Genomic DNA, 27,228 nt, shown 5'->3' with positions numbered 1-27,228 from the left:
GAATGTGAGATCCTTTCTCACCACAACCTCCAAAAAATAATAAAAAATATTGTTGTGTTTTCCATCCAGCATGCTGCTGCGTTACGCCTTCTCTCGACTGCGCTCCACACAAGTCGCCGTGGTTCACTGCAGTGCCCAGACCTCATCTCGTCATGTCCTCCAGAAGCTCAGCCAGACCTGCCTGTTGCTCAGCTCTAACACTGGCCGAGTCTTCAGACCCAAGGACTGCGAGAACCTGGTTCTCTACTTAAAAGACATCAACCTACCCAAACCTGACAAATGGGGGACCAGCAACCTCACTGCCTTCCTGCAACAGGTAGATAGGATACATAAACAAACAGACAGACAGATAAGCAACTAAATGGGTTAATGGATGTATGATGTGGTTCAAAATATAGGTCCAATCCTAATGTACACTCTCAGAAGCTCAGACTCTGAAATTAGTTCTTGTCACATCAGAGAGGACTCAGGTAGGAAAGCTGGAAAGTACTTGAGGTATTTTTTTTTTTTTTTTTTTTACAGATTTTGTTAAGTCCTTTGATAAACACATAAACTGCATGTGAAATGCTTTTAGTCTATTGAAAACAGAAATAGGCACCTCTAAACATAAAACAGGTGTATTAAACACCTGATCAACCTAGGAATACATAAGAAAACTGAGATCACATTCAACAGCTAATTAATCAGGTCTGTATGGCACTGTACTTCCTCTCTCTGACATTTTGCCTTCATTTTCCCTAACTCTCATATTTCGTCCTCTGTCAATTCTATCTCTCTCACTCTCTTTCTCTCCTTCAGGTGTTGACATATAAGGGGTTTTATGATGAAAATCTGGAGTGGGTGAGTCTTGAGAACATCCAGGTGGTGGCCTCTATGTCAACAGGGGGTGCTGTCGGGAGCCATTTGCTCACCTCCCGCTTCTCATCTATAGTTCGCATCTGCACCATAGAGTAAGTAAGAGAATGGTTCAAACTGCTTATAACCAAACAGAATGCAGCTATACAAATGATTTCATACATGCCCTGTTAATTCTGTTTTCCAGCATCTCTGTTTCATTGTTTTGCTGTTGATCTTCCTCTGACTGCGACCCTGATCCTCTCTCTCTCCCCCCCCTCCATATCCGTCTGTTTCTCTGGTTCTTTGCCTCTGCCTTTAGCTATCCAGACAGGGAGCAGCTGCAGACTATCTACTCAGCATACCTGCAGCCAGTTCTCCAGCATAGTCTAGGCAGCCAGGCAGCCTGGGCCAGCACAGGGAAAACACACCAGCTGGCGGGATCTCTGGTACAGCTCTATGAACAGGTACAAATCTGACCGGGTGTTCATTTATGTTCATATCTGTATGTGTAGCAACATAGTCTTGCTCAATTTATTGAAAGCATAAGTATGTAATTGAAGAGTCCAATTTGAATTTGAGTGACTCAACATTGAATCCCTGGTTGTTCCTCAGAGAAGAAAGGCACACAGGCTGAACACTGACTGATTGCTTTAAAACGAATCTTTCAAGTCTTTCTTTTGGTTGAGTGTCTAGCAGTGTTGAAATGACAGTCGGTTCAGTATCTTACTGTGTATTACAGCTAATGTCAGAAAGATTAATTATGTGACATATTCAAGTAATAACTGGATACACTTAAATAGAAGCTATACTCATGTAGTATATTCTGAAAAGCTAGAGTTGAATGCTGCAGGTTAGTTGTTTTATATTCTGTAGAACATGTACAGGCACAGGTTATCAGTACATTGTGGCCACATATTGCAATTATGGATGTGCTTTTCTAGGTGAATCATTTGTGTCATGTTTGATACCATTTATGCTGATGAGGTGGGATTATTTTGGTGAATTACTGTAAAGAATTGGGCCGTAGATTTGTTGATCAGCAGTTTTTTTTTGTCCTAGAGGTATGTACATTATCACCTGTCTCCATGTGTTTCTTTCTTTTCAGGTGAAAACCAAGTTTACAGTGGATGACCACAGCCACTACCTTTTTACCCCCTGTGTCCTCACAGAATGGGTCCTCAGCCTGCTGCGATATGACCTCACTGCAGGTAACCAAACACCTGCGCAAGAATTCACATGTTTGAGATCTTTTTTTTTTTTTTTTGGAATAGATTGTTGCAATAATGCACCTCTCTACGTAAGCGAATGCATGAGATATGTAAAAAATCAAATATAAATATCACTTTTTTTTTCTTATGTAATGTAGGAGGCCTCAAGAATCAGACCCATGGCCCATAAGGGGCTGTGACCCACATTTTCAGAAGCACTGCTTTATGCAAACAAAAACAGAAAGTCGGATTTAATGACCCACTGGTTTTCTACTAATTCCTTAGGGTTCCCACGTAGAATAATTTTGCTGCCGAGGAACATAAAGCATTAATAACTCTGTCAGTTTTGATGCCAGAATCAAAAAGACAGCACCAGATGACTTAGTTTCTTGTCAGTGTTCTTTTCGCTCAGAGCTACTGTTTTCAACTCTCACCGTTTTTTTTTTCATTCAATCTCTCTCTCCCTCTCCCTTCTCTCCTCTCTTCCCTCGCTTCCTCTCTGTCACTCGTTTGTCTCCCCCTCTTTTATCATCCTCTCCCTTTGCTGTCCTTTCATCTTTCCCTTTGTCACTCTTTCTCTCCTTCTGCAATGTGTTCCTGCTGTGATAGTGAGTCCAATCATTTATTTTAATTAAACACGTCAGCGGACAAACTTCTCTTTTCCTGTGCTCATCATTTTATAACTTACTCTTACTTCTTCCTCCTTTTTCTCCCCCTTGCTACTTACCTTCTTTTTGGTATGTAAAAACATCCTCTTTTCATCTTTATCTCATGTCTGTGTTGACGTATGTATATATGTGGTGAGTTTAATGGTGCATGTGTGTGCAATTAATGTATTTATATCTCTACAGCAGTTTAATAACTCTAGTATTAGTAATGTAATTTCAAACATTTGTTTAAAAATTCCCTCTGGAATAATAATTTGAGCCTGATACGATTTTTCCACAAAAAAGTTGAATTACCGTAAAAGAAGGACTTTACATTAATGTTATTATTATTATTATTATTTTTTTTTTTTTTTAACTTGATGTGGATGGCCGTAACTTTGAATTTGTGCCCATGTCTAAGTGTGATTGTATTTCTCTCCTGATGTAAATAAAAGGTGAGGTAATGTACAGTTGAGGGTGTAATACAGTTTTACTTGGGTCTTTTTAAGTCCCACTGATACATTGGCATGGTCAATTTTATGGGCTATTTTAGTTTTTAACAGGTGACAGTGTCAGAGAATGTGTTGGCCATTAAGCAAGAAGAGATTGTAGGGCAGAAATGACAACAATATGTTTGAGTTAAATAGAAACAGTGTTGCTGTTACATAGTTTGTCCACCAGAAAGCAAAGTTTATTATTCAACTGTAAAATATCCTGCTCAGTACCCATCAGGGTCACAATTCTTTAATAACCAAATGTAAGGAATTTTTATTGAAAAATGTTTTTTTGTTATTTATGTTTGACACAAATATTGTTAGCGTATTTTTAAAACTCTCAAATATCAATATCAGTATCTGCCGCAGTAATTCAAGAATTGTCTGGACTTCATCGTCTTCATTCTTTCTTCATGCTGGTGGTCGAATCACCACTGAGATGGGTTTTGGGCAGGGAAATTGTTTGAAAGCCATAGGCTTGGGTAATGTTTAGCATGAGAACATGACACTTTAAGTGTTTTCATTTCCTTTGTGGCCATTAAAATTTAATATGCCAGGAAAACCCTGCAGTGTGAGCTGTGTCTCTGTTTAACTCTCTTCTTCAGCTCTCTATATAATGTGACAGACACTGTTAAAGCCAGTGGCCTATGAGACCAAGATTCTGGCTTTCCCCTCTAGCACTCTCTTTTTAGCTAGCAGCACTTTGCTAATTCTTGAGGGAATGTAGTAAATTTAGTCTCACCCTGGGAGGTGCTTGTGTCATTCCTGATTCCGCCAAAAAGAACCCTATGACTCAGTTTCAGAGTATAAATACTGCACCTGTGTCTGTCTCTGTCCTTTTTAAAAGTTAAACAACTATGACGGATATAGACAGACTACAAAAATACTCATTGAATGTGCATAGTGTAAGTGAGCAACAGATTTTTTTTAAACTTCCTTTTACAAATGAATCATTGAAATTTGTTAAGTAGCTACCTCAGTTTTTAGTTACTCTTTGGGCTAAATGTCATGATCAGAAACAAATTGTAAACCCAAAATTATCAAATTTAATTTCATTTGCATATGTAAGTGTGTGTATGTCTTGTCATATCTTACTGAATTTAATCCAAATGTGTGTGTGTGTCTTATTTTATTTGTGTAGCACAATCTAATGTGACAGACAGCGTGTTGGAGGTGGTAGCATATGAGGCCAGGAGGCTGTTCAGAGACCGGCTAGTTTCCTCCAAAGACCTTCACACCTTTGATAACATCCTCTCCTCCATCATACGGGGGGACTGGGGCTCTGACGCTCTAGACAACATGACTGGTATGAGATAACTCTACTCACACTGACATATACCTTCATTCAAATCATACAGTATATACACATACAACACAAATAATTTCAGGCTCAGATGGATTCGTAAGCCCAGCTTAGGACATAGCAGGAAAGATTTCATTACAGATTGACTGCTTGATACAATTCATGTCAACATTTTCAGATTGCCACTCATGCCAGAATGAGAGCAATATTTGATTACATGTGTTGGCTCTTGTTTGACAGCTGTGCATTAATGGAAATTTCTCAGCCAATGGTCTATTTGCTTATTTTAAACCAGAATGACATTAATGAATTGTGTCCTTTTTTCAATTAGTCTGACTGCTCTAAACTGTAGTTAATAATACTTGAGCTCTTTGGTTATAGCAGAGGAATGGCAACTCCATTGCTATACTTGCCTGCCTTCAGTGTGAAATAAATAAGTTGTACATGGATCAAGAGTCATACGAGAATGAGGGCAGGATCTGCCCTCATTACATAAAATTTACACACTGTAGTAGTAATACCAATATGTACTGTACTAGTTAATGATCTTTACAGCAGATCAGAAAATTCTGGCAAGATCAAGCAATATAGCTGTCTTCATACAAACTAAGACTGGCGGCCACTATTAGTAATACATGCAAAGAAAACTGGCTCAACTATAAAGAGGTGTAATGATCAGGAGCAGGTCCTGGCAGCCTTGTAAATACAATAATATATCTATAACCAATGCCCTTGAAACTGCTAAACAAAGGCTTACAGTGCTGGTAACAAGAATAAAGAGATATGCAGTATCATATTAAGAACCAGCCCACCAAAAGTTGAAACAAAACATTATTGGAGGAGCATATAACACCGGCTCCGTGACTAAGTTGAAATTGGAATCTCTCAGAATGTAGCATCTGCCAATGATAGCAAACACAAAGCAGTGCCTTGCAAATGCAATAACTTTTTTCTTGAACATCCCTGTCACCTGCAGATACCTCTCCACCAGGCTTTAGACATTAGCGATGCTGCTGAATATAAACACAGGGAGTCTGCATTTATATCTAAGCCATGAGAGAAAATCAGCTAAAGGCTGGAACTTTGTAACCATATTGAGGATCGCCTCCTCCAAACTGTGGTAAAAGATGCAGCCCATATGCAAAACATCTGCCTGCTTATCTACAACATCTGGGCCTGTTCCAGAAAGCAAGTATAATAAACTCCGAACCTAACCGTGAAGTCTGACTTTACTAACCCTGATATGGGAAACTGAGTAAAGCATATGCATGATGAATTAAAAAAAGCCATAATCAGTGGAGCTCCGATACTACGATGTACTGTGGCAGCTGGTAAATAAAAGGCAAAGCGCAAATGCAAAGTAAGTGCATCTTTAAAAAAAAACCCACAGCAGCAGCAGTGAAAGAACTTGAGTTAGTGAAGAAAAGAATCAATAAGTTAACATTAAGTTGAATTTAGTGTTGTCCACTCATTCATCATTTACTAGACTTGAATATCCTTAACAGATGATAAAGTGCTGGAATCTTACTACGTGTTATGAATTACATTTTTAAATATATCTTTATTCAGTTGTAACCTGATGTAGACACAACACATATATTTTACTTAGAGATATGATTTTAACCTCAGAGTCCGAGTCCATAATTGGTTTGGTGATTTACAGGTGAAAAGTCTTCTAAGTTAAAATTGAGTATGAATTTTTAGATGTCTGTTTTAACATAAATCACGGCAGCATTCAGTGACTATATTTCAATGTGTCATACATTTAAACATTGTTATTGAGATGCTGTTAAATATGTTATCACTATATGCAGCCTATATTCCAGAACTCACCTTTAAACTACATTTAGTCCAGTTTTTCTGAAGTCTTTTCAGCTGCACAACACTCACGTTCACTCGTAAATATTCATATAATCTCAAATATCTTGAGATCATTACTCATTAATCAATGTGTGTAAAGCTTTGTTGTTTCAAAAACGTGAGTTGACTTACCAATGTGCACAGAGTCACAGTTTTATAAAGAAAAATAAATGTGCTTTCGTATGTACTTTGATAATGACTGGCTCAATAAGGAAATGAAACAATGTATCCAACAGCTCCTTCAGGCTTGCCAGAGGGGGAGGGGAGGTTTGTTAAAGAAAACCTGCCAGCTGCTACTACAGTAACTGACCCAGAGTTAAAGAGATCTCTGTTTCTGGAACTGAAAACCCAAAGTTTCCCACATTGCGGGGTTAACATACTCTTGAGTTTTCACCAAACCCGCTCTCTAGAACGGACCCCTGGGATATTAGCTGTGGAATTTGAAAACACATCAAAATGCCTTTTGCACACAGTTTGAACATGGAAGACACAATCTGGGAATGTTATACATGCACACACACACACATTTTATCTCATTTTCACATGCACTTGACTGGTACTTGTACATCCAGTTCATAACTCCCTCTGCAGTGAGTGTTACTAACAGTCTGTAATATTTCCCCTGTGTGCAGATGGTTTCTATGTGACATGGGGAGCCTCTGAGGGCGCTGTAATGGCTCCAGGCCAGCCTCTGCCTCCTCATGGTAAACAACTGGGACGCCTGGATTCTGCTGACCTAAAACAAGTGATACAGAAGGTACACAATGTGGAACATGTTGTCTGGTGTGTGGTCAGGCTTGTTGGATTATGAATGTACATATGTAAGGTACACTAGACAATTTTTAGGTACTCATGTTTGATATGAGTCTTTATATTTCATGCTACTTTATTCTTCTGCTCCACTACATTTTTGAAGGAAATATTGTGCTTTTTACCCCAGTATATTTATTTGACATTTACTTCTTAGATTGGGATTTTACATACAGAACACATAACATATAATGTTTTGTTGTAGATTAAAGTATCCAATAATATATAATGTAGATAAGCTACAACATTAAAATGACCTTACATATGAATGCATTAATAATAGTGATTTAATAAAATCCATATAGTAATATAATAATAACACTTTGAAAGGAGCTGTTCTGCAAAATGAGAACTTCTACATTAGATATTTAAGTATATTTTGCTGATAAAACTTTTGAATATAGGACTTTAACTTGTATGGTATTGTTTTTTATTTAGCAAATACAGATTCTGAACAGTTCCTCTACTGCATTTTTTATCTTCCTGTCTCATTCATGTGGTTGTGTTTCTATGTCTTTTGTTTTATTATTTGGTTTCATTGCATTTGTTTGTGTGTGACAATGAGTATTGCACCTCCTCACCTATATGTGTGTGTTCCTCCCCATTTCCCCTCCAGGGAATAGTGCTGTACAGTCGTGATAACAGGGAGCTGGACCTTCTCCTGTTCTGGGAAATGTGTGACTTTGTGTCCAGGGTGGATCGGGTCCTGAGCCGGCCCGGTGGCTCTCTGCTTCTGGCGGGCCGGAGTGGAGTGGGTCGGCACACAGCCACATGTCTGGTGTCACACATGCATGGATACACACTGTTCACACCCAAGATCTCCCGTGGTTATTCCCTTAAGCATTTCAACAATGATCTGAAGACGGTAAGAGTGGATTGCACTTGTAAGATTTTGTTTGTTCAACTGGTTCACGTTGTGCGAAGTCATTTTTCAAGGATGCACTAAGAGAAAATTACATTGTTCTAGCAAAGTATTTAATTGTCTTCCTGTTAACACTATATCAAGTGTCTTTTCACATTTAAAGTGCCATATTGGATAGTTGAATTGCACCTGCAACGGAAGTGGAAATTCACATATTCTATAGTTTCCTAAAGTAAATTTGGTGTCAGTATGTTATGTGTGTATATGTATTGTATGTGTAGGTGATGCAGCTGGCAGGACTAGAAGGCCAACAGGTTGTTCTACTGTTGGAAGACTATCAGTTTGTCCACCTAGCTTTCTTGGAGATGGTCAACAGCCTGCTGTCCTCAGGTTTGTTGTGTGTGTGTGTGTGTGTGTGTTTCTGTCTTTCATGAGAACTGATTTAACTTCAGAATCTCAATGGGTTACAAACTCATTTAAGGGTTAAAGTTATATTAGGATTAGGTCAATGTTAGTAAGAAAGGAATAGTTGGACATTTTGGGAAATTTGCTTGGAGAGTGGAGAGTTTTTTTTCAACTTTTAGACAGAGCCAGGCTAGCTTTTTCCTCCTGCTTCCAGTCTTTATGCTAAACTAAGGTAAGTGTCTCCCAGCTCCAGTTTCATATTGAATGGATCGATATGAGAGCGGTATTGATCTTCTCATCTAACTCTCAGCAAGAAAGCAAGTGAGTGTACAGTATATCTCAGGATGCCAAACTACTGTATTACCTTAAGCCTGACATGTAAATGATGTCAAATTGGAGTGAAATGAATGGGAATGAATGCAATCAATAGACGGTCTCATAAGTATGATGTCTGTATTCTGTATGTCCGCACTGAATCTTTTAAGTATCAGACATGTTCCTGCACATGAACTACATTTGTGCGGATCATTTTAGCAAAAACAATGCTGTACACCAATCACAGGTTGCCATTTTAATGCTTCCTGTGTAAGAAAAAACACATCATTTTTCTTTGTGTGTGCTTTGTCTCAGGTGAAGTTCCTGGTCTGTACACCCCAGAGGAACTGGAACCTCTCCTCTCCTCCCTCAAAGATGCTGCTTCCCAGGATGGATTCACTGGACCACTCTACAACTACTTTTCCTACAGTCAGTATATCTATGAACAGCACCTCTGTCTCTTAGTCTGTCTGCACTTTATTCGTTCTTTTGGTCTGTTCCCATCTATGTGGTACATGTAGTATTTCTTGTCATCCTCTCGCTGTAAAACTACTACATGTGTCATTTCTTTCCACTGATTGTTCTATCTATTCTCCTCTGTTATTGTATCTGACTCCATTCCTCTGCTTCCCTGCTGTGCAGTGGTGTGTGTACTGCAGAAATGGTGCAGTGTCACTGAGGTTGAGGTTGCTGCCGGAGAATCAAATCAATAGCTCTATTATTGTCAAAGTAAACCAACTAAAGAGCTCCCAGCTCACCTTCACTGTCCAGCTCTGCCAAAAAGGTAGAAGCTAAAGGGATGAATACAGTGACACAAAAACTAGCGCTTGTCCTCACATTGTCCTTCACTTTTTCCTGTTTCCATCTCATTTGCTGTGTCGAATTACATCCTCTGCTGTTTTTAAACATTCCTGTTCCTCTCTGTGTATCACATCCAACTTAGGAATCCAGCAGAACCTCCACATTGTTCTGATCATGGACTGCTCCAACTCCAACTTCACCATCAACTGTGAGAGCAACCCAGCTTTTTACCGCAAGTGTTCTGTCCAGTGGATGGAAGGATGGTCTGAAAGCAGCATGAAGAAGGTTAGAAGAGAACAACAAACAGGGATGAGAACAAAAAAGGATATTAAATCAGAAATTTTTGAAAAAGTTCACGCCAGTATTTAAGATCAATAAACCTGGCTGAAAGTGTTGAGTATTCAGATTTACACATACCCGGAAACATTGAAAAGATTTTTATGTAGCCCAGACTTTAAAAAGAAAGACTGGCAAGCTAACAGTTAGTCTGCTGCAGCCCCAGTGGATCCAATATTGACCCAAGGTTATCACCACAGTACATAAAAAGCAGATTTGCTTAACTGTGGTACCTGAAATTCTAATTAAAACATGACACATTATTTTGAAAAAGCAGTCAAGACAAGTGTTGTTATACACACATAAATTTCACATCTGCTGTGTATAAACCTGTGTTTTGTTTTGTCAGATTCCTGAGCTGTTGCTAGCAAAGACAGAAGAAGAAGAGAAGAATGAAGGAGAAAAGGCCACAAAGGGAAAAAGCTCACGTAGGTGCACGTACACAGACAGCAAAAGTCTGTAATTATTTAGAGAATGACCCATTTTCATTTAGGTACCATTTTGAATTGTTTGGCTTTGTTATTTATATATATTATTATATTTGTGGTTCATCCCTGTCAATGTCTCTATTTAATTTAATTTCACATTGTCTTTCAGTTATCACAGTTATAATACATAAAACTGGAAATTGCTTTTTTGACAAATTGCATTCGAATCAGTGTGTAAAATAATTTATGTATGTAAAGGCAAATGTTTCTATCACTAGCAGAAAGGTACATTGACCAAACATTTGCACCTTTAAAATATAACTATTTTTTTCTTTTTCATTATTTCATTGTGAAGTAACTCAGAAGCTTATTAACATTCTTTCTAGCTGACTGTGTTTGGCTGTGTTTTATGTTAAAATAACAAGTTTGTGCTCACAAGCTTTTTCAATCTCTGCTGCCAACAGGGTCTGGACAGGGAGACCTGTGCCGTTTGTTTCTGATGGTCCATGAGTCATGTAGAGAACATGGTGCAACTCCCAGCCAGTACATGGCCTTCTTGCATGTTTATACGGCATTATATAGCCGGAAGCAGAGCCAGCTCACAACAAGACAACAGCATCTGCAGGTACAATGTGAACTTAAGTACATGGTACATGTGCACCTGGAAGCGTGCATGTAGACATCACATTGACTGTTTGTTTTCCACAAGCAGAAAAAGTAGACATGTTTTTAATGTAGAAAAGTATACAAAACTTGGTATGTAATATTAAGTTTCTGTTTTGGTCACATATGGAAGCCGTTTTCATATCTTTCATGCCTTATGTTGTCTTGTGTCTGCAGGCAGGCGTGTCTAAGCTGAACGAAGCTAAAGCATTGGTTGATGAGTTGAAGAGGCGGGCTGCAGAGCAGAGTGCACTGCTGAAGACTAAACAACAGGAGGCAGATTCTGCCCTCCAGGAAATCACCACCTCCATGCAGGTGTGTGTGTGTTTGTGTGTGTATGTATATTTGAGAATGTGTGTGTGTGTCTGTGGGCAACTTTGATACTCAGTGGTAGACAGGACAGTGGTCCTGCAGGGTTTCATGCCTCCTCCAAGTTCCATCTATCCTCCTCTCAACTCACCGCGCCCCTCCTGCCTGTTTTTCTCTTGTCTTCTCTTTTCTTCTTCTTGCCTCTCCTCATCTGCATTGTATTATACAAGCATCTTTCTCTGGATTTCCCTTGGCTCTGTTCCCCCTGCTGTGTTGACACTATTTATTTAGTTTGTGTGCGTATGTGCATTTGTTTGTTCTGTGACTCCTCATCCAGTATTCTCTATCTCCTGATATTCATGTTTCCATTTCCTCCTTCTGACTCTGCGTGGAGGATGGATTGATGGATGGATAGATATATGGAGGGAAAAAAAGGAAGCTGAACTATGTTCATTAGTTATGATATCCTTCTCTCTCTCTCTGGGGAATCTGTTTTTTGAGTGAGGTGGAAGGAAGGAGGGCGAGAGAAGAAACAAGAAACAAGAAAAGGAAAAACTGTCAGTGGAGTCAGTTTGCAGAGCGATAATTAACGACTAGGCTCATTCCTTTGGGCTGTAGCATCCATGTCTCCTGTAGAGATGGAGACAGCAGGGAGGGAAAGAAGAAGACTTGGACAAAGAGATAAAGTTTGGAAACAAACTACGTGGAAGAGTGATAGGGGAAACATTCAGAGTGGGGAGCGGTGGAGGAACAGAGAAAATTAGATTTGGAGAGGAATTAAAGAAATATGTGGGATTGGAAGGGGTCAAAGCTTGACTAGGGTAGAATTGGAGGAATGGATGATTTGGATGAGGGTGAGATGTGATAAGATTCTTGGGATATAGAGTTAAGAGAGAGGAAGTGCAGGAAAAGGATCCTGCCAAACGTTAATTCTTCATCTTTACACCGAAGATGACAAAGATGCCTAAACTATCTCAAAATTTAAGTAATGAAAAAGAGACTTATTTACATTTTAACAGGTTGTTTGGATGGGTTTAAGTTGTAATATCTCTAGGTCAGGGGGTCAGGTTTTCTTGGTGCGGAAAGCAATTTGGAGAGAATATACTGTTTATAATATTATTCTGCTTCAGAATTTGACACATTTGAAGGCTATATTTTTATATTTCATACATGATGAGCATCACATCTTTTTGGTTATCCAGAATGCCAGTGACCAGAAGACAGAGATGGAAAAGATAAAAGGGAAGATGGCTCATGAAGTGTCCAAGATTGAAGAGAGAAAGGCCAAAATTGATGATGAGCTGAAGGAAGTACAAGTAAGTTGTCTGATTGAGTTGTGCAGTCAGTATGATATTACACATAAGTTACCACAAGTATACACACATACAGCCACCCTCTAACTTTTCCATACTTCTAATCCCTTACTTACCTTTTGCATCTCTCCTTCTCCTTACCATCGCGGCCCTCTAGCCTTTGGTAGATGAAGCAAAGCGTGCTGTGGGAAACATCAAGCCTGAAGCTCTGTCTGAGATCCGCTCCCTCCGCATGCCCCCTGATGTCATCAGAGACATCCTGGAGGGGGTACTGAGACTGATGGGCATCTTTGACACCTCCTGGGTCAGCATGAAGAGGTGAGAGGAGAAAGAGATGGAGGAGAATGTGCAAAAGGATAGACAGAGAAAGGGCGAAAAATAAGGATTGATAGATAGATGTAGAGAAAGTTATACCGTTGGGAGTAATTAAACTGACGAGAATCTTCAACACCTCTCGGGTTACCAAAAAGAGGTGTTAGGAGGTGATGGGGTGTAAAAGGATTGATTGACATAGAGGGAAGGGAAGAGGAAAGGGCTGAAAGAGAAAGGAGGGAGGGAAGAAAGGAGGGATATTCACACGGCTCATAAGAAATTAAACCATGTGTCAAAAAGAGACAGCAGTATATGTAACATATTTTGCATGATAAATTTGTTATTTATTTATGTGTGTCATGCACTCATGCATGCATGCTGTATGACTTTTTCTATGCAATTTCTGTGTTGATTTAAATTAGCTTTTGGTACAAGTCACTCATCTGACCGTGGGCACCTTTAGAGGGAATCAGACAGATAAAAAACATTCTGCCCCGCTAATGATTCATGTTAATTGGGTGAACCAACTCTGCTCTGAACACTTCTAGTAACAAAGAGAGTGCGTGTGTGTGCGTGTGTGTGTGTATGTATGAGGGAGAGAGCGAAAGAGACAGAATGGCAGAGATGGATTTGTTAAATATGAGTAATGAAGAAAATGAGTTGCAACTGTTTGTGCTTAATTAGAGATGAAAAAACGTTATGTTTCATAATGTTAGGCTTGAATTAACATTAACTTCCTCATTTTCGGGCTGAAAAGTCACTTTAATTTATTTCTCTCCCCGATGATCTGTCTCTATCACACTCTCACACACATCATCTTCCATGTGTGTCTCTCTTTCTTCATTCCCTTATTTGACCTCTACCCATTTGTCATCCTCTGGCTCTCTATTTCTCTCTTGTTTTATTCCCTTCCCTCTCCTCTCTGTAGCTTCCTGGCTAAGCGTGGTGTGAGAGAGGACATAGCTACATTTGAAGCCAGGAACATCACCCCTGAGATTCGCCAGAGTGTGGAAGAGCTGCTCAACAGGAACAAGGCCTCTTTTGACCCCAAGGTTAGCTAGCCTTGGCAGCAGAATAAGAATGAGATGTATGGTTGATGGATGTTACTAACCCCTTGTTGGTTTTTTTTTGTTTTGTTGTTGCTGTTGGCTGAAGATTTGTATTTGTATTTCAGCTACTGTTATAACAACTGAGTTGTAATGTCACTGTTGTTGTCATGTTATGTTGTTATCAGAATGCCAAACGTGCAAGTGCGGCAGCTGCTCCTCTGGCTGCCTGGGTCAAAGCCAATGTCCAGTACTCCCACGTACTAGAGAGGATAGAGCCACTGTCGAGAGAGCAGGCTGGGCTACTAGAGTAGGCAAACACACACACACACCACTCCAGAAAACAACTAAAAAAAGATTTTGATTGCATTTTTAATACAGCTATATACATAAAGAAAAAATGGAAAAAATCTCATATTTCCAACTTTGCTGATTTTCATTAAGTGATTTTCATAAAGATTTCATGCTTGTAAGTAAAAGTGAGCTTGTGGTCTTGTTCCTAGTCTTGATGATGAAATACTTTCCTGTGTTTGTGTGTCTGTGTGTCCAGAAACCTGAGGAAAACTGAGAGTAGGAAGAATAAGCTTGAGGACCAGCTCAATTCTGTTGGAGCCAAAGTCAACGAGTTGAAAGAGAAGTATGGCTCCATCTTCACATCCACTTGATTTTGATTTGATCCTCCCATCCCTACTACTGAATATTTAACCTAAATTACCCTTCTAATGTTTTTTTTGTAAACCATAATCTTAATTCTTCAACCTCACAGTGATAATCATCCCCTGTGACTTGCCCTGACTTCGAGTTGACTAAAATAGAAAAGAAAAAAATCAACTTGTCTCATTGTCTTACTGTGTGGTCAGACGAGCAAAATTTACTCTGTGGTGAAAAGCAAGTAGGACTGGAAATTGTGTGAATTAGGTTGCAAGCATAAACTGCTGGAGCTAACTCTGCAAACAGTCTAGTAGAAGTAGAAAGAAACATTTGTTGTTATCATCTGTTCCTGGCCTTTTACTCACTGCAAGCCATGCAGCATCCCTCCTACTCTGCTGCTTGCATTCTTCCATCATGCATAAACAAGGGTACAGACAATCAACACTGCCCTGAAGGTCAGGTTACTTCCATCCTCTTTTAAAATTCTTTGACCTGTTATATAGTGAGACTCATCAATGTCCAGCCAAAGGTGAACTTCACACTGCAAATGTGACCGAGCCCTTATGAGTGTGTGACTGAGCTCTTTCATCCATAATCTTACACCTTTGCTCTCTCCAACCATCTGTCCTGCCATTTATCTTCCTATCTACTCCTGTTCTTATGATTATCTCATAAGAACATGAGTTGAACTGAAAGATGTCTTACTTGCACTATTCTTTGATAAGTTTTCAAATCTTTTTTAAAACAACATTTAGGTGCCCATATGATCATTGAAACAGGTTTTGCTTGCTGTAGTCCTTCCTCCTGTTCATACTGACCGTATGATCTCCTTCAAAAGTGCTTAGAATGTAAGGCATGAAAAAATCCACAGTTCTCGTTTTGAGAAAAAAGATATTTAAAAGTTAATCTGAAGATAATATGAGGCTTCAGCCGTCTTAGTTAGTCAAACACAGTAGATATCCTCCTCAGCTACAGTCATTTAAGTAGAAAATTGCCTTTGTGTCTCGACAGACAGTTTTCTCTTGTTCAGCTGCAGTGGAAGTATTGTAACAAAAAGAGGGAATTTGGCACTAAAAACACAGTAACTTTGAAAGATATTGACTTGATTTGACTAATTTGGATGGATGACGCTTCGTATTAGCTTTAGGTAAACTTTTAAATATATTTTTTCACAAAAGGATTTTGGCCCCATCACTTACATTGAAAGTGCATTATGAAGAGGATCTCTTAATGGTCAGTATGAACAGAAGGAATGATTGAAGCTAGAAAATATGTGTCAATGTTCATTTAGGCACCTGACTATTAGTTTAAGTCAGACTTGAAAAATTGTGAACCTGTCTTTTAAAAAAGTATCAGTATGTCAGTCTTTCATAATCAATCTCTAATAAGCCCATATCAAGCATATTTACAGTATTTACTTACTGATCTCTTTCACTCTTTCTTCAGGTTTCAGTGTCACACTGCAGAGGCAGCTAAGTTGGAGGCTGAGGTGACGAAAGCTCAGGACACGATCACTGCTGCCCAGCAGCTCATATCACAACTGGACGGAGAACACACACGTTGGAACGCACAGGTAGTTTATTGTATGGGTGCGTTGATGTGCGTATTGTTGTGGGAGGTTATACACATTTAATTCCAAAAAGGGCTCATTTACCATGTAAGAGCAACAGGAGGTGTGTGTGTGTGTGTGTGGGGGGGGGGGGGATCCTGCTGTCTTAGGTCCCTTCTGGCTGTTTTTACTCCTCTCCACAGCATCTGTCTGCACCTTAATTAAAACACTCAATCTCTTCCTGACACACACACTTGCGCACACACCCTCACACTCACAGCCTCCCTCAAGGCCCGCACTGAAGAGCCAGTTTACTCTCTACTCACGTATTTCCATATTCTCACACATACACATACTTACAAACTTCATCTCGAACTCTTTTGCACACTGTGCAGCAGCTTTGGTTAGCTATATGTTAATACCTCTAAGCTGTTTAAGTGTCTCAGGGTAAGGTAGAATCACACAAAGAGGAACACAACTACAGAGTAAGTGTTGCAGAAATAGACACATTTTGAGTTGAAGTATAATAGGTGGCAGGATGTTTGGCAGTATTAATACAATGAGAGATTGCATGGTCATGACGTCCTGCATTTGTGGTGCTCAAATGAATCCTGATCGACTTAGAAATGACTGCAGTAATGTCACATTAGCTCCAAAGCCTGCGAGTGTGTTCCTGTTCTGTTTCCGTCCTGTCACATGTTACGCGCACTTAACACAAGTTAGAAACAACATGCAATACATACCTTTCTTTTTCCTCCATCTTTCTCAGTTTTCATCAGTCTTTTTTTTACATTAGTTGAGAAAGTTGAGAACATCTCTCTGATCTGTCTCCCCCTGTCTTGTCTGTTTTTTTTCTCTATCTGCGTCTCTTTCTATCAGATGTCTGAGATAAAGAATGAGTTGGATACGCTTCCTTTGAGGGCCATGCTTGCTGCAGCCTTTATCACCTATCTGTCTGCAGCTCCTGAAGATCGTAGAAAACACTGTCTGGAATCATGGATGGCTCAGTCTGGACTGCAGAGTAAATATTACTATTCAGGCTAACACACTAGCAACGGCATATGCCAGCTCCTGTTCTAAACAGCCCACACAAACAAACTATTAACCACACACACACTGCGCAATGCACTGTACATATGGTACATATACAACACTTGCAAGCTCCTACGGTTTACTAAATGAGTGTTGATTAAATAATTCTGTAAGTGAAGTATGTTAGGATTCCTTGATCACTTAACCAGTAACCACTCCTACTGTAGTCAACAGTTCACATTAAAGCAGTTGCCATTTCTAATTATTGTATGTTGTTTTGTCTTAAATCTCACTTTCACAAAATCATGTGAATTTATTTTTAATATACTTTAATTGACAAATTAACCTGCTGTTGTTTCTAATTCCCCATGTCCACTGAATAACTTCTCCACAACGTAGTTATCAGGATTACTTGGCGGCCCAACTTAAAGTATGATATATATTTTTTTCATTGTCCAGTAACTTCAACATCTGAGGTTACTGGACACTCTTCTCAACAAGCAAATATAACAACCATTAAATAAATGCGTGTTTGTGTTGTGTGTGTTCGCATCAGAGTTCGACTTGCGGTCGTTCCTGTGCTCGGAGAGTGAACAGTTGATCTGGAAGAGTCAAGGGCTGCCATCTGATGACCTCTCCATGGAGAATGCGTTAGTCATACTACAGGTTAGAAGTCTGTTTTCCTGTCTGTCAGTCTTTGTTTATCTCTCTACTTTTACTGTCATTGCAAATATGCTTTGTTGACGTGACAGTCTGACCTGTGGTATTAAAGTAATTCAGTCACAAATAATAGATATTAGATACATAGCATATTATATTTCCTCTTTTTTTCTTTTCTTTCCTTTTTTTTCTCTCACTGATTTCTTTCTCTACCTGGTTCTGTTGCTTTTTGTCTGAAGTTATTCTAAAAGACATTTTATGTCAGTTTACAATGTTACACTGTTTGTCATTTTTTGAAAGGCATCAAAGTACAATATAAATACAGCAATTGCTCTTGTTGTCATTCATCTGTCCTCCATTTGTCTGTATTGTGTTTGTTGTTTTTACCATTCCTGCTTTCAGATCAATGCACTCAAGTTACGGGTAAGAAGTTGTTCCATCACTCATCCTTGTAGCCTAAACCTTATTTAGTGTAGCCTCTCTCTCTCTTTCACCTCCTGTGTGTGTCTCCCTTCATGTTTGTGGTTATTGTCATATACACTCAAACTACCGCATACTTTGAAATTCAATGAAAATTGGAGGAAGTATCTTGATGTATGGATTCACATTCACATACCGTGAATTCACCCATTCACACATACCCAAAAAACTTTTGACTTTAGTTGGTTTTGTTGCTTTTTGGATGTGTTTAACCCTTACTTTTGTTTGGACAACTGAGTCACATCATTCAGTCAAACTGAGTAAATATCTACAAAGACAGTATAAAGGAAATTGCAACATAATGAGATACCATTCAGTAATAATTTGTTTACTTGATCAGTACACAGAGTAAGAAATGACGGAAGGGAATAAACAGACAAATAAATAGGTTTGAGAAGGAGAATCATTGAGCAAGAGACCATGAAATAGCAGAGCACAGGATGAAAGGAGGGTGGTGACTTCATTCCTTTGCCTGGCATAAGAGTGACGCTGGTCGATAAGCATGACAGCAGTGAGACAGGACTGAGCTACATGCACACTCACAATCACATACTCTCATACGCATACACACACCCCCTTTTACTCATTAACTGAGTCCCTTTCTGAGTAAAACTTTCCCAAAATCGCTTACACTGAAACACATTTTTTTTTTATCATTATTCTCTGCTCAGAGTGTCGCCTGTCCGTTCCTGATCGACCCGTCATCCCGTGCTACAGAGTGGCTACGTACACATCTCAAAGAGCACCGACTAGAGGTTATCAACCAACAGGTACACATGCTCACACACATATATATACACAAGTTAAAGAGCACACAACAAAGGTGATGAACCTTCAAGACTAAAGATGCACACACATTCTCTGGAGAGTTTAAAGTGAACATCATTTACACACACATGCACACTGGTGATATGTTTTGTTAAAAATCAGTCAACCCTAATTGAATGTTAAAGGGAATTTTTATGTCTGCAGGAGATTGTAAAATAATTCTACTCAAACATTTTTGTGTGTCATCGGATATCCTTCATTTTTTTTTTTCTTCTTGTCTGATGAAGTCATGTCTATTCTGAAGTCCATTAGTATACAATGAGTATGATTAAGGGTTCAAAACTATAAAGAACAACTTTATTGTGAGAACCTGAGCCAAAGGCCAAGGCCACCAGCCAAAACCTGTTGGTCTCACAATAAAGTTGTACTTTACTACTTCTTTATAAGGGTACTGCCCTACATTAATCCATTGTAACCACTGCTCTGTCCACCAGACACAAGGTGTCAAGGTGGACAGCAGCTGTGCATCATTTTCATCTAGTCCCTTTTGATATGACAGTTTTGATATGTATCTGTTAACATTCAAGAAAAAGAAAATATATGGTAATGGAATGTACTTGTATAGCACCTTTCTAGTCTTCCGACCACTCAAAGCGCTTTTACACTACAAATCACATTCACCCAATCACACACATTCATATGCTGAATGAATACAGGTGCTACCATGCAAAGTCCCAACCTGCCCATCAGAGGAAATCTAATCATTCACACACTGATGGCACAGCCATCAGGAGCAATTTGGGGTTCAGTATCTTCCCCAAGGGCACTTCAACATGCGGACTGGAGGAATCAAACCGCCTATCTTCCGATTAGTGGACCACCCACTCTACCTCCTGAGCCACAGCTGCCTATCAGATTAATAGGTTGCATTTTTCTGTTTTTATTTTTTCTCTGGGTTTGAGCACTTTTCATCCAAGTTTGTTGGATCTCTTGTCAGCCTTTATGAGTATAAATGAACATGAGGCTGTAGGAGAGTTGTTATTGTGCTGGTTCACTTCCCTGACTGAGTGGGGGGGGGGCTATGAAAGTTGCTCACTGCTTGTAGTCACGTGTACATGACATGACTGCCACAGAGCCAGGATGCACATATAGCAGATTGGCCAGATGACCTTTAATGTTGCATCTAAGTTAACTGGAAGGGCAACCACTCATTATAAGGAAAAAACATTGGTAAGTGGTTATCGGCTTTCAGGAACCTTAAAAAAGTAAACTGATGTGTAAACTGAAAAATGACTTGCTACCTGCCATGGGGATGGTGATAAGATTACTGTGATATGTTACAGAGTATTGTGCTGGAATTCATGGTATTCTTGCACTTATGGATCTGTATCTATGTGCATCTATAGGATAGTAACTTCATGACATCCCTGGAGCTGGCGGTCCGATTTGGAAAAACCCTCATCATCCAAGAGATGGATGGAGTTGAACCTGTACTCTACCCACTGTTGAGGAGGGATCTTATTGCGCAGGGTGCGTACGCACACACACTCACAAACACAGACACTCACAAACACTGCTATACAAAGTGCAAGTGGAAAAAATAATTTAATTCTTAGATGCATCACAGCTCTCTCCTAAAAGACACAGGCTTAATGCTCACAACTCTTTGATCATAATTCAGAGGGTTCTCCAAGCACTGGCTACCAGCTAAAAAGCCGACTACTCATCTTTGCTATGCGGGTACTTTACTATAAAATGGTGAAGTCCGATTTTGAGGGATATTGCCTGAACTTAATAATCATGATGTAAACCAGCACAAGTCATTCTGCTCCTGGATGCTGTTTAACCAAGTTAAAATAACAAATCCTGATCATTCTGTAGCATTCTGCCAAAAGCACAGGTCTTCAACCTACTGACGAAATCTTTCCTTTGTGCACCATGAGAAATATTCAGGTTATGGATATTCTTTAATTCTGCTCATTATATATACAATATCAAAGTAAATTAATGCTCATTTGTTAACTATGTTACTGTCATTTTATATTCCCACAAATGGTAGCCATGTGCTTACTTTTTACAAAGTGTCTCTATTCTCTCCTAAAAGTTGTAAAAATACCAGCATTTTCCTGCAGTCTACAAGTATTTTAATTAGTCATAATATCTGTTTTTATTTGGCTAATCTACCTTTTCAACCATATCAGCTATGGCGTTAGCAGCAGGTGACACAGCATGACATCAGAGAGACAAGCACACATTATGTAAAAATGGTATGAAAAGCCTTCAGTAACCACAGATGATTATGAAGTAATGAGCATAATTTTGAGGAGCATTACAGATGATTAAGGACAGAAAAGCTTGAACAAAGAAGGGGGTGGATGCATTAAGATAATTAAAGAGAGAATCAAGTTTGTCACACTGTCAGTGCTGTCTTCTAAAGTCACTCTTAAGTACATAAAGTAATTATCTTTCATTTGTCAGTTTCCATTTTTTATACATGTACTGAAGTGGACACTTAAGAGAAAAGGTGGTGGTTTATCAGTTGGAGCTTTTATTTTTTTAAGTTTACTGAGTCTTTGTTCCTCTGTCACTAGAATGAGTGAGCCTGTAGAAGTAGTGCATAGAGCAAAAAAGACTCACTTTATATTATTTTATCCCCTGGTGTTCATGCTAATGACACACAGACACACACATACATACAATACAGTACATACACATACCAAACATGTCCTGAGTGACTTAAAGAACATAAACCTTATTGATAATAATGGGATAATGAATTCCATTATTTATAAAATGTAGCACACATGTAATGTTTATATATATATGTACTGCATGTGTTATCACAACCAGTGAACGTTGAAATCGAAATACAAACACATTTGTGAACGTCTGTTTCCATCGTTAGGGTTTATTCATTGTAATCCAAAGTCCTCAGAAATGGTGGGTGTTTGAGACACTGAAGCATTTAGACAGCTGGAATACTTTAAATTATATATTTAAATGATTGAAATTAGATTATTATTTGCTACATAAAATCAGCATGCAGATGTGCTCTGTAGTGCTTTGTTCATTTGTATTTTTTTTATAAAATGAACGATTCTCTAACAAAATCAAAAAGAAAACCGCAAAAATGCATCTCATGTTCATGCATGGCTGTTTTGAAGCTGTCTTTCGGTGATATTTTAGTTTCTTGGCTTAGATAATTGCATACCAATCACAGTAGCAAACAGCTACTTTAATCATGTGGGCACATGTAAACAGATGGAAACATACTGTACCTGTGAAAATGAAGGTGATTCATAAGGCTGTGAATCATCCAGGGAGAGGCGGTTGTCTATCTGAAGCTGAATTGAAAGAGTGGGTGCAGTGAAAGTGTGCGAAAGGGCAAGTTATCCACTTAAGAGTGGTGTCGAACACGATGGAAAAAAAGAGGCAAGACAAAGGCATGGCAGTACTGCATTGCAGACATCTGGAAGACAGAGATTTGAGGAGAAAGTAAAAGGATGAAGATAGGATTTAAAGTGAAATCAAAGTTATAAGCTTGTCTGATACAGTATGTATTGCTTACAGAGACTGTTTTTCTTTCTGCCCCCTGTCAACACATGTGCACACACACAAACACACACACAGGTCCTAGGTATGTTGTTCAGATAGGAGACAAGGTTATTGACTACAATGAGGACTTTCGTCTCTTCCTGGCAACACGGAATCCCACTCCTGTCATCCCCCCTGATGCCGTCTCTGTGGTTACAGAGGTCAACTTCACTACCACTAGGGCAGGACTGCGAGGACAGGTAACCCACATGTGTACAATCTACTACAATAGCCCAGCAGTAAATGGAGCCTTTTGTGAATCTAAAGTACGTTCAGTATTTGTTGACACTTCGTCGGAGCGCCGGTGATTAAACTCTGTGGTACGTGAGACCATAGTGTGTGTGGTGTTTTGTAAAACAAAACGATGACATTAAAAAATGTACTAAAGGTTTTGTTCTGTTGTGACCACAGCTTCAAACATGCTGCAGATGTTTTGTTTTTTTGGAGTTGGACTCAGTTTAGTGCTTAGGGCTTCATGAGCAGAATCAATGTGGAACAAGTGCTTTTAAAGTGGAATAATATAGCGTATAGAGTATGTACTGTATACACTGTATATATAGTCATATTGTGCGTGTTTCTGTTGTCTTACTGTACTATACTTTCACTTACCCATTTGTTTGTGTGTGTGTGTGCTTTAGCTTCTAGCCTTGACCATCCAGCAGGAGAAGCCAGAATTGGAGACTGAGAAAACAAGACTACTACAACAAGAGGAAGACAAGAAGATACAGCTCGCTCAGTTGGAAGAGTCACTGTTGGAGGTACATGTGCACAACAAATTAGCGGAGAATTCTACATTTTTAAATGCAAAAGCTTGTTGCCTGGGAAGTACCCTATTACAGTACTCTCTCTACTTTTTTTCACACCTAGTATTTGTTCCTACAAAAGCACAATTATATACCCAAGTAATAAAAATGGCTTTTTAGGCAATATTAAGAACATCAGGGTGCAGCTTCCTCTTTCTCCCAAGTTGTAATGCTCAATTTCCCTCTGACAGCACTGCAGTCTCTGTTGTCGCAAACTCCAACTGTTGGTTTGGGAAGATAGAACGAGACAGTGTGTACAGACCGAGCAGGGGGAGTCACTAGTGCTACAACGAGGACGTGATCTGTCACTGGCTTCCCTCCCGCCAACACTGCCAAATGTGTTTAATGGAGGACTCAGCCAAGCCGGAAGCACTACTGCTGCTTATTGAACCTGTGTCTCTATGGTGGTGGAAGAGTGCTTTTCCCTCTGCACCACCCAGGAGCATTAATTACTGCACTACCTTAACTGACTTTAGTAACTTAAATTTGTGGAAACTTCAAAAGAATCAGAAACGACTTTGTAACCTCATGGTAGCTCAAAATGTATGCAGCTGGATGAATATTGTATGCACATGCATCTAAGTAGAAACTATCAGCTTTAACTTAAGGTTATGGCAATGCATATCCAATTACTGATGTGACAACTATGTCTCTTTTATACCTACAAAAGAGATGGCAAAGACAACGATGGCAAAATTGTCTCCCTGCAAATGTTACATTAAACTGTCAGGAAGCCTTTTCTGGATATAAACGGGAATGTTAGTAGATAGTAAAATCACAACTTACTTGCGACGGATTTCTTTTCACTTATCCATGCATTTCAAACTTCTAAATAGAAATGTGTGGGCAGGCATTGTGTCATTTGACATCTGCTGTAATGAGAATATGGAGCTAAAAGGTCATACAGATTGTTGCTGTCCAAGTGGGGCTTACTGTACTTCCACATACAGAGCTTAATGCATATATAGTCTCACTATCCGTCACACACACATACATGCAAAATTGATGGACATTGTGACACATAGACACTCAACCAAAGGATCATTTTTTGTGCATGCAGTCTAAAGGAAATTTGGACACACACACACACACACACACACACACACACACACACACAGATAGATAGTGCCAAGAGCAGGATGTCAGCACTTCAGTGGTACTAGACATGTAATTATTCTGGAATTGTAGGAGCATATTCGACTTGACATTTCCATGCTCCACTGCGTTCTCATCTATTTTATTTGAATTTATTTGAATACATTTTATCAGTTCATTTCAGAGAATAGATTCCACAGGATGAAGTGAGGGAGTCATGGCACTCAATGAAAGCTTAAATAAATAAAAAAGTAAATGTCCCACATCAGGATGTTATACAGTAAGATGACAACTCTCATCAGATCACAGATTTCAGCCAATTGGCAGATACATGACAACATAATCTCTCCTGGGAATCCCCCAACGCCTATTTTCTCCTTCTTCTTACTTATCAATTATGTCCTCTCTGCCCCTATCTAATCCTTGCCTTATCTTTTGTCTGTTTTTGCTCTTCTGGCTGTCCGTCTCGTCTTCCTGTGTAAGACCCTGGCTACAGCTCAGGGTAATATTCTGGAGAACAGGGAGCTGATAGACAGCCTGAACCAGACCAAGGCGAGCAGTGCCCTGATCCAGGAGTCACTACTGGAATCACACAAGCTGCAGGCATCTCTGGACCAGGTACTATATTTTAGGCACACGTATATGGACACACACAAATTCTGAAAAAATGCCATGAGAAGCAGTGTCTGCTGGCCAATCTCACTGGGACACTTTTAGTTAGTGGCTTAATTTATTTTTAAAAGCTGTATTGGCAACAACAACAAAGAACTCTCTCTTTAACTGGCTTACAGACTACTTTCAGTAATCAGACACACAAATCCTCAAAAGCCTAGCTAGCCAATATGTATTCTGAATAAAACAAAGTTAGTAGATACACCATATTTGATGTCCTTTAAATGTATTATCACTTTTCAATTAACCTAAAACAAATTTTAGGTTAGTTAATTAGTAAAAAAATAATAATAATAATATTTGAATAAAATATAGTAAACATAGACAAACTATATTCTACTAGTATTTTAAATTAAATTTTACAATTTCAAAGATAATCAGCATTAAAATCTGTATATGTGTATGAACGAACCATCATCAGCACTCTTAGAAGAAGCTGGTTCAGTTGGGTATTTCCCTTCATGACGACTGCCAGACTCTTCCACCTCACTAATGAGAGAGAGAGAGAGGTTGTTAAATGGAGAGAGAGACAGACAGGGCTGTGGTGGGGAGAGAGAGAGAACACAACAGAGAGAGACACGGCAACAGTCAGAAATGCTGCTACAAACATCAGATTGCACAGATGCACAAGCAAGGAGCCACTGTAGATGCATTACATTTCATAATCATCCACTAGGGAGCAGTGTTTCACCAGAACTGTTTTTGTATTTCTCTGTTGGTTCTTTTTTTTTTTTTTGATTTATTTATCATATCTCCCCTGTTTCTACCTTTCTCATGTACACCTCCCTGTTTTTTTCTCACATTTCCCGTCTTATCATACCTCACACTGCCTATCCTCGTTTCTCTTTCCCTCACCTTCCATCTTAATTGAAATAAACATTCTCTATTCTACTTTTCCGCTTATCCATCTCCATATAAATCTCCGCCTGCGCCATCTCTTGTATTTTCTGCACCACTCTCTAAAACCTTTGTGGCTCTTTTTCTGCTGCTTCTTGTTTTCTTTCTGCGTCCCTCTCTCTCTGTCCTTTCTTTTTCTTTCCTCTTGTTTTTATTTTAGGAGCGAGATGCCTATCTGCCTCTTGCAGAGAGTGCCAGCAAGATGTTTTTTGTCATCACGGACCTATCAAAGATCAACAACATGTACCGCTTCAGTCTTGCTTCGTTTCTGCGTCTCTTCCAAAGAGCTCTTCAGGCCAAGAAGGTGACTGAGTGCCACACAACTCTCACAGTACTTCCATTTTCATCCAGCACAGCAGTGTTTTAAAATGTGCTTACCTTGTGTTGGGCTACAAATGACTATTTTCATTAACGATTAATCTTTCGATTATTTTCTTGATTAATCAATTAGTTGTCTGGTCTATAAGATGTCAGAAAATGGTGAAAAATGTTGTTCACCATTTCCCAAAGCCCATGGTCATCCTCAAATGGTCATGACCAACAGTCTGTAACACAAAGATATTCAATTTACTATCATCAAAGACCAAAGAAACCTCAAAATATTCATATTTAAGAAGCTGGAACAAGAGATTTTTTTTTTTTTTTTTTTAGAAAAAATGACTAAAAAATGGATTATCCAAATAGTTTGCGATTGCAACTAGACAAATAATTAAATCAATAGATAGATAAGCAAAAATAGTGTGTCGGTCATATAAGTAGTAGTTTTTGCAATAGTAGTTTTTGTACAATTGATCCAAAACATGAACGCAAGACAATATATTTACTTAGACATACTTAGCAATAATTTTACTTTTGTTGTTCAAGAATATTTAGTCTACTTTCTGATAAATTGAGCTTCATTCTGTTGATTTTCATTTCCATTATATTAAAATTATTTCAGAGGTCAGCTTGATTTCAGTTCATTTTTTGTTTTCTTGTTGCTAGTTTATCTCAGTCTGACCTGTGCTGCTGGATATCATCATCGACTGTCTATCACACTGCTGTCCTCCATCTGAACACTAAACACACTCTGATAACA

General features: G+C 39.0%; 1 protein-coding gene across 7 annotated transcripts in view; it reads left to right on the top strand.

Annotated features, from left to right (window-relative positions):
* The window catches only part of LOC122983601 (cytoplasmic dynein 2 heavy chain 1), a 126,984-nt gene that overhangs the window by 32,774 nt on the left and 66,982 nt on the right, over positions 1–27,228 (top strand). For 5 of the 7 annotated variants that reach the window (XM_044353522.1, XM_044353519.1, XM_044353520.1 and 2 more), the window contains 28 exons: positions 70–316; positions 799–950; positions 1,157–1,301; positions 1,943–2,045; positions 4,328–4,492; positions 6,982–7,106; positions 7,776–8,024; positions 8,303–8,411; positions 9,057–9,170; positions 9,685–9,827; positions 10,228–10,306; positions 10,771–10,931; positions 11,147–11,284; positions 12,481–12,594; positions 12,749–12,909; positions 13,832–13,955; positions 14,138–14,259; positions 14,500–14,586; positions 16,047–16,173; positions 17,029–17,170; positions 17,738–17,847; positions 18,244–18,264; positions 18,993–19,091; positions 20,496–20,619; positions 22,720–22,883; positions 23,322–23,441; positions 25,065–25,199; positions 26,311–26,454. In XM_044353522.1, coding sequence (XP_044209457.1) covers positions 70–316; positions 799–950; positions 1,157–1,301; positions 1,943–2,045; positions 4,328–4,492; positions 6,982–7,106; positions 7,776–8,024; positions 8,303–8,411; positions 9,057–9,170; positions 9,685–9,827; positions 10,228–10,306; positions 10,771–10,931; positions 11,147–11,284; positions 12,481–12,594; positions 12,749–12,909; positions 13,832–13,955; positions 14,138–14,259; positions 14,500–14,586; positions 16,047–16,173; positions 17,029–17,170; positions 17,738–17,847; positions 18,244–18,264; positions 18,993–19,091; positions 20,496–20,619; positions 22,720–22,883; positions 23,322–23,441; positions 25,065–25,199; positions 26,311–26,454 — 3,724 coding nt within the window. The other 2 variants (XM_044353523.1, XM_044353525.1) reach the window with 2 other exon arrangements.

The sequence above is a fragment of the Thunnus albacares genome, chromosome 6, assembly GCF_914725855.1.
Source record: "Thunnus albacares chromosome 6, fThuAlb1.1, whole genome shotgun sequence".
Classification (NCBI taxonomy): domain Eukaryota; kingdom Metazoa; phylum Chordata; class Actinopteri; order Scombriformes; family Scombridae; genus Thunnus; species Thunnus albacares.
The sequence above is the reverse complement of the archived record's forward strand: the minus strand, read 5'-3'. Positions and strand labels throughout refer to the sequence as shown.